This window comes from Fonticula alba (assembly GCF_000388065.1).
Source record: "Fonticula alba strain ATCC 38817 unplaced genomic scaffold supercont2.5, whole genome shotgun sequence".
Taxonomy (NCBI): domain Eukaryota; order Rotosphaerida; family Fonticulaceae; genus Fonticula; species Fonticula alba.
The window spans coordinates 126539-133544 of NW_009242975.1; the positions used below are offsets into that span (position 1 = coordinate 126539).

At 70.9% G+C, this 7006-nt stretch overlaps 2 protein-coding genes across 2 annotated transcripts in view; both read left to right on the top strand.

Moving 5' to 3' along the window:
* H696_03233 (TKL protein kinase) overlaps positions 1–2497 on the top strand; it is a gene marked incomplete at both ends in the record, with an annotated part of 8319 nt that extends 5822 nt beyond the window's left edge. The window contains one exon of the mRNA XM_009497119.1: positions 26–2497. Coding sequence (XP_009495394.1) covers positions 26–2497 — 2472 coding nt within the window. The remainder of the gene's footprint in view (positions 1–25) is intronic.
* Positions 2498–5581: 3084 nt separating this feature from the next.
* H696_03234 (TKL protein kinase) overlaps positions 5582–7006 on the top strand; it is a gene marked incomplete at both ends in the record, with an annotated part of 6741 nt that continues 5316 nt past the window's right edge. Inside the window, one exon of the mRNA XM_009497120.1 lies at positions 5582–6989. Within this exon, the coding sequence (XP_009495395.1) occupies positions 5582–6989 (1408 nt within the window). The remainder of the gene's footprint in view (positions 6990–7006) is intronic.

Consider the following 7006-nt stretch of genomic DNA (forward strand, 5'->3'; position numbering starts at 1 on the left):
GCGCTGCGCCAGCGGCGTGCTGCAGGACGGCGACTGCGTGCAGCACTGCGCCGCGAAGCATGTGGCCCTGGCCGGGCGGTGCCTGCCCTGCCATGCGTCGTGCGACCAGTGCGCCGGGACCCGGAGCACCGAGTGCCTGCCGGCCTGCCCGAGCGAGCTGCTGGCCCTGCCGGCCGGCGAGTCGCCCATGCGCTGCGTGCCGGCCTGCCCGGCGGGCCACACCCGCACCGCGGCCGGGTGCGCCAAGTGCGGCGACCACTGCGCCAGCTGCCCGGCGAGCGCGGCCACCTGCGCCCTGTGCGAGCGCGGGTGGCTGCTGGACGTGCCGAGCTGCGTGGCCTCCTGCCCGGTCGGATCCTCGCCCCAGGGCGGACTGTGCACCACCTGCCATGGGACCTGCACCACCTGCTACGGTCCCGAGTCGGACCAATGTCTGTCTTGCAGTGCGAGCTCCCCGCTGCTTGTGAACAACAGCTGCCATGCCGTCTGCCCGGCGGGCATGTACCGGAGCGAGCAAATCTGCCTTCCATGCAGCACCGCCTGCGCCGCCTGCTCGGGGCCCAGCTCCACCCATTGCACCGCCTGCCACATGGGCCGCGTTCTCCACGATGGCACCTGCTTTGCGGCCTGTCCGGGCGGGTTCTTTGCCGACGAGGGCGCCTGCCGCCCCTGCCAGGCCACCTGCCTGACGTGCGACTCGCCGAGCATGTGCACCTCCTGTGCCCCGGGCAAGCTCCTGGACCCGGCCGGGGCCTGTGTGGACGTCTGTCCCCCGGGGACCCACGTATGCGTCGCCTCCGGCCGGTGCATCGCCTGCCCGGACCACTGTGCGGCGTGCGACTCGCGCCGCGACTCGTGCGAGCCCGACTGCACGGCCTGCCGCGGGGGCTTTGTCCTGTCGGCCGGCCGGTGCATGGGGTCCTGCCCGGCCGGGGAGTTCCTCCCCCCCGGGGACGCGCCGGCCTGCCTGGCCTGTCGCGCCCCCTGCCGCACGTGCGCCAGCGCCGAGGACACATGCACCTCCTGCACCGAGGGGCTCCTGCAGCCGGATGCCGGCCTATGCGTATCTTCCTGCCCCCCGGCCCATGCGCCGTCCGGCGGCATCTGCCTGGCCTGCCCGGACAAGTGCGATGCCTGCCAGGCCGGCTCACAGCAACAACAACAGCAACCGGACTGTGCCCCGGGCCCGGGCGGGCTGCTGGTCTGCGCGCCGCTCGGGTCCTGCGCCCGCTGTGTGCCGGGGCTGCTGCTGCTGGACGGCCAGTCATGCGTGCCGGCATGCCCGGTTGGCACATTCCCCGACGACCAGGCCCCGGTGCCGGTGTGTGCCCGCTGCGATGCCAAGTGCAAGGCCTGCAGCGGGCCGGGCCCGGGAGATTGCGAACGCGTGCCCGGGTCGAGCTCATCGCGCATCGGCCTGGCCGTGGGCCTGTCGTTGGGCCTGCTGCTGCTGCTGATCCTGCTGATCCTCCTGGTGCTGTTCTGCGTTCGCCGGCGCGCCAAGGCCGGGCCCGCCGCCCTGAAGGAGCTGGACGCCGAGGACGCCACCATGCTGAACACCATCGTGGAGCTGGCCCTGCCGGGGACCATCCTGGTGGACATTGACTTGGACTTCCGGCCGTTGGACGAGCAGCTGGGCGCCGGGACCCAGGCGTCGGTGTATGCGGCGCAGGCGATCGGCGCTGGCATCGCCGCGCGGCTGGGCACCCCGGAAGCCGTGGCCGTGAAGAAGATGCGGACCGAGGCCATGCAGCCGGTGCACTTCCTCATGTTCCAGAACGAGGTGGCGCTGATGTGGCTGCTGCGCGACGCGCCGAACATCGTCCGGCTGTTCGGGTACAGCGAGCAGCCGCCGGCCATCGTGATGGAACGCTACCAGACAGATCTGGACACGCTGCTGCACTCGGAGGTCCCCCTATCAAGCCTGCAGCTGGCGGACATCTGCCAGCAGTGGGCCACCGGGCTGGAGGCCATGCACGCGCACGGGATCGCCCACTGCGACCTGAAGCCGGGCAATGTGTTTGTGAGCCAGCGCCCGGACGGGGGCTGGCGCGCGGCCCTCGGCGACCTGGGCACCTCGCGGAACCTGAGCACCGACCGGTCGTCGGCCCTCATCAGCACCCTGCCCGAGCTGAATGCCATGACCGTGCGGTACGCCAGCCCGGAAGTGCTGACGGCCTTTGTGCGTGGGGTCCCTCTCGATCGGTCGCTCCTCCTGCCGGCGGACATCTTCAGCGCGGCGGTCATGCTTTGGGAGTGCCTCGCCCGGTCGACCCCGTGGCGGGGCATGGAGCTCTCTCATGTTGTGGACGCCGTTCAAGCGGGCCGCCGGCTTCCCACCGACAGCCTGCCCACTGGCGGCTGCTTCGCCGGGTCGGTGGACCTGCTTGTCACCTCCTGGCAGGAAGATGCCTCCCGGCGTCCCAATGCCGGCACCTTCCGCCAGCGGTGCGCCATGCTCTTTGTGGCAGCCGGTGGCCTCGACGCCACGGCTTAGGCTGGGCCGGCTCTCCCCCTCCAAGCAGCGCCAAATGTAGACTAGATTTCCCCCCTGATCCAGTGGAGCAGGCAGCAGGAGCAGGAAAGGATCCGACAAAGGGCGGGCCGATGGATTGCGGGGGATTTGCGCCGGGCCCTGCCCGAGGGGAAGACGCGGGGGGGGGGGGGGGGGGGGGGGGGGGGGGGGCAAACTGGCGCAGGGCAGCCCAAACTCCCAACGCAAGCCCACGCGCAAGAGATGCCAGCGGGCTGGGATATGTTTGAGGGTAATAAAAATGAAGCTGCGCATCGGGTTTTCCGATGTCCGGGCGCCCTCGCCGCCAGAGGGGCCCGTGTCAAAGAACTGGCTGGTCCCCCCCCTCGGAGGCGGGAATACCTGCGTCAGTTTGAACTCCTGTATATCGTGCACCCTGCTTCCCCGGCCATGGTGGCGGCTCGTGTGTCTGTGTTCCCTTTCGATGGGGGACTGTGGCAAACCAGCGGGTGGGAGGAACCCGGGGGGGGGGGGGGGGGGGCACCCCTTTTTCAATGCTCCGAGCAGATGGTCCGCGCCTGCCTCTCACCTGCGGGGGAGGCCGCCACCGGATGTTCCCCGGCGGGAGGACTCACCGCCATGGCAGGCGAGAAACAACGCCGGATATCCCCCCCTCCCCCGGCTATCGGCTTGTGGGGGACCGGGCTATGGCAGGGCTCTAGTTTTGGCCCCTTTCGCGGACCCCCCCCCCCCCCCCCCCGTGTCCGGGCCGGCCTTCGTCTCGCCGCTGGGCCTGCCTCTCAGCGGGCTGGCCTTGTGCTGGCCGTGTCTGCTGCTGAGGGATTCAGACGCCGGGAGCCAATCGAGCCTGGACCACCATCGCCAAGGCCAGCGGCACATCCCCTGCCCTTGTGGAGAAGGACGGCGCCAGAGTCCGGGCGAGGCGCGTGCGTGACGCTCCAGGGCCGGTCCCGAGCATGCCAAAGGGCGGCATGGAAAAAGCTGGGCCAGGCCCTCCTCCCAGGAGGTCAGCAGGCATGGGCCGGGCGTGCGGCGGAGGGTGGGCACGGAGCCCGGCCTCGGAAGGGGGAGTGACATGTTGAGGAGGGGCACCCGCGGAGAGCGCCGCCGTCGAGCGAGGCAAACCGCCCCACATCAGGGCCCAAGGGGGCGTCTCTGTAGCTGGGTAGGCCGCACATGCGAAGGCCCGGGTGGAGGATCCTTCTCGGTGTGGATGTGTGGATGTGTGCGTGTGGACGCGGATGTGTGGATGTTGCCCTCCGGACACAAGCTCCCGCGGCGCCCGAGCCCCGCACCGATGGATGGGGCGTGGCAATTCCACAGGCCGAAAGGCCGGACACATCGCGCATTGGTGCCGGGCCCGCCGCCGTTCTCGCTTCCCGCCGGGCGCGGAGCTAACTCCGGCGCCGGGCAAGCGCACACCCTCTGCCCGGGCAGGGCGTGGGGCCGCCCAAATGCGCGCATCCACCGGGTCAGAATCAAGTGCAGTCTGGCAGATCCCTGGCGAGGGTCCCCCGCCCCCCTCGCCGGCCTTTCTCCCGGGCCCCCGGAAGCCCATGCATCGGCCCAAGCCCGCGGAGATGGCCGGCACCTGGCCGGCGCCACTGCCTCGGCTCCGGCCCCTGTGCGCGCTTGACCGGCCAAGTCCCAATGACCGGCCTGTTTCCCGTGGATGCAGACTTGCGCCGAGGCAGGGCCGGCCGTCCGCCGCCCCGAGGGAAGCCCGATCGCGCACCGTGCCGATGCCAAAGACGCAGGGGACATGAGCCGCCCCGGCGCGGGGCCACCGCCCGCGGGGTGTGGGGCCTGGCCGGGGCGAATGTCACATGCCTGGTCACGTCCACCGACGGAGAGGGCACACATGGCACGCCCGGTCGGCGAGTGCCACCATATGACGCATGCGAGCGTTCAGCTGACTGTCGGAGGCGACCGGCCCTCGCCGCACGCCACACTGCAGGTGACCAGTGCGTGGCATGCGTCCGGGCCCCCTTCCCGGTTTCATGCGTCCACGGAGCCTGGCGATGCCTCGGCGACGAGGCCCCACCGGGCGGCGCTTCGATGTTTTTCGGTCCCTCTCCCGCGCGCACGCGCACGGGGGACGCGCGCGCCGCAGCCAGCCGCCCTGCCGGTGGACCTCCAGTCCCAAGGCCGCGGGGCCACGCATTTCGATGCCGGCACCGGAATCCCCCCTTCGCGGCGCCCGCGCCAGGGCGACTACACGATGCGCGACTTTCCCCCCCCCCCCCCCCCATGTGGCTGGCCTGGCGCGCACGCCCACCATATTCACGCATGCCAGCTGCTTCCCGTTTGCATGTTCCCTCCGCCCTGCGAATGGGGTTTTTGGCTGCCCTGCCTTCCACGCTCGCGTTGGGTTTCGGGCGTGGTGACGCCCGGCGCCTCCGGGGGAGCCCGGTCCGGAGACCGCACCCGCCCCCGCCCGCCCCTCAGCACCACCCCCCGTCAGGTGCTGCCCCAGGCGTGGTGGGATTTTTTTTTCATGCGCTGACACCGGGAGGATTGTCTATTTCCCCCGGTCCTCGCTTGCCTCGCAAAGCATGCCCGCCCCGCCCCCCCCCCCGCTCTCCCTTTTTGCCCTCCCCGCCTCCCGATGGCCCGAACTGTCGCTGTACCGGACCCCCCAGGGTCGGGGGGGGCCTTTTTTCATTGCACGTTAGAGGGGGGGGGGGGGGGGAGGCGGAGAGCACCCAACTGCCTGCGTGGGCGGCCGCGGGACCGGGAAAGCGCGGCGTAGACCCGAGCCAAGCGGCATCGACCCCTCCTGAACAAGGATGGGACCTGAAACAGCGGGCGCACAGGGGGTCAGGCGCGTCACGCGCACATCCTGCGCGATGCTGTGGCTCCTGCCCCGCCGAGGGGGAACTCTCCACCCGCTTGGGCGCCCATAAATGCCGTCTGATCGGGGCCAATGCGCGCGAGCCGATACCACCATCTCTCTGCCCCACCCCCGCCCCCCGCCCCCCGCCCCCCTCGCCCCAGCCCCGCCCCCGCCCCGACGCCCTCCGCCTCGGCAGTCCCGCTCGCCCCATCTCCCCGCGTCCTCCCGGGCTCCGCCCCTGCTGGAGCATCATGTCCTGGCCAACCGGAGCCGGACCCGGGGCCGGGCGGTTTAGATCCCGGGGCCGCCGGCTCGCCCCTCGGCTGATGCTCCTGCCGGGGCTGATGCTGTTGCCGCTGCTGCTGCTGCTGCTCCTGGCAGCGGCCACGCCCTCCAGCCAGTCGCTCGGCACGCAGGCCATCTACTTCTACGCGGCCCCCCAGCCGCTGGGCCTGATGCCGGGTTTCCTGGGCTTCGCCACCCCGGTCGGCGCACCAACACTTGCCCTCACCATGGGCACCGATCACTATGTGTACGTGTATCAGCAGGCCCCCTTGCTAAGCCTGCCGCATGAATCCCGCTGGGGGGCCTTCTTTCCCAGTGTCTCGCGCAATGGCATGCTCTGCATGCAGCATTCCTCCGAACCGACGCACGCCCTGGATATGTGGGTCCTCGACTCGTCGCCCTCCGCCACCCCCATGGTCCTGGAGGTGAGCCCGACGCATGTCAGCCCCTGCGGCGGGGACACCGTCTTCGCCCTGCCGGACCCCGACACCGAACTCCTGGCTGCCCTGCCAACCAGCTACTTCGACGCATGCATCCTGGCCATGCTCGGGTCGCCGAATGGCCCGCGCACCGCGGCCATCTTGCAGATGACCATGGGCGAGACGCACCTCCTGGTGCAGGACCTCGACCTGGTCCCGCTGACCGGCAAGGTCCTGGCCGCCAGCGTCTCCCAGCTGACTTTCTACCTGGCCGCCGAGTCGCGTCTGTTTGTCGTGCGCAGCTCCCCCCACGCGGGCCCCGAGGTCGCGGAGCTCAACGTCCCGGCGGTGCCCGCTCGAGCCATGGTCGCGACCCGACTATTGGACGATGGAAATGCCTGCCCGGCCGGGGACCTGATCCTTCTGCTGGACGACCGCCGGCTCCTGGTGTTCTCCTGCCTGGACGACCGTCCTACCGAGGCCACTTTTAGCGCCACCCTGCCGGCCACGGCCGTCGGCTCCGGGGGCCGCTTTGTCGCCCTCCGTACCGATGCCCTGCTCAACATGCTGTCGTATCTCCTGTATGTGGACGAGCCCCCGGCCGGGGGCGGTCGCCCGGGAGTCTGGCGCATGGTCCCGACCCCGGACAAGCTCGCTGTCACCTGGCAGCAGGTGGTGCTCCCGCCCGCGGTGGACCCCACCCGCCTGGAGGCCGTCACCCTGCTCATGGGGCCCGGATCCTACCTGCAGGCTCTTGTCGCCGACGGTGTGGCCCTCTTCGGGGGAAGCACCCTCGGCTGTTCGACCGACCCCACCATCCAGTGCGACACGCCCTCCGAGAGCACGCTCTCGCCCCTGGGCTGGCAGTGTGTCCCCACCCGCGCCGAGTCTCCCTTCGCCGTGGTCGGCCAGCTGTGCGGCGGATGCGCCCAGGGGCACTTTCTGAATCGTCACGGTCGTGCCCGCCCCCCC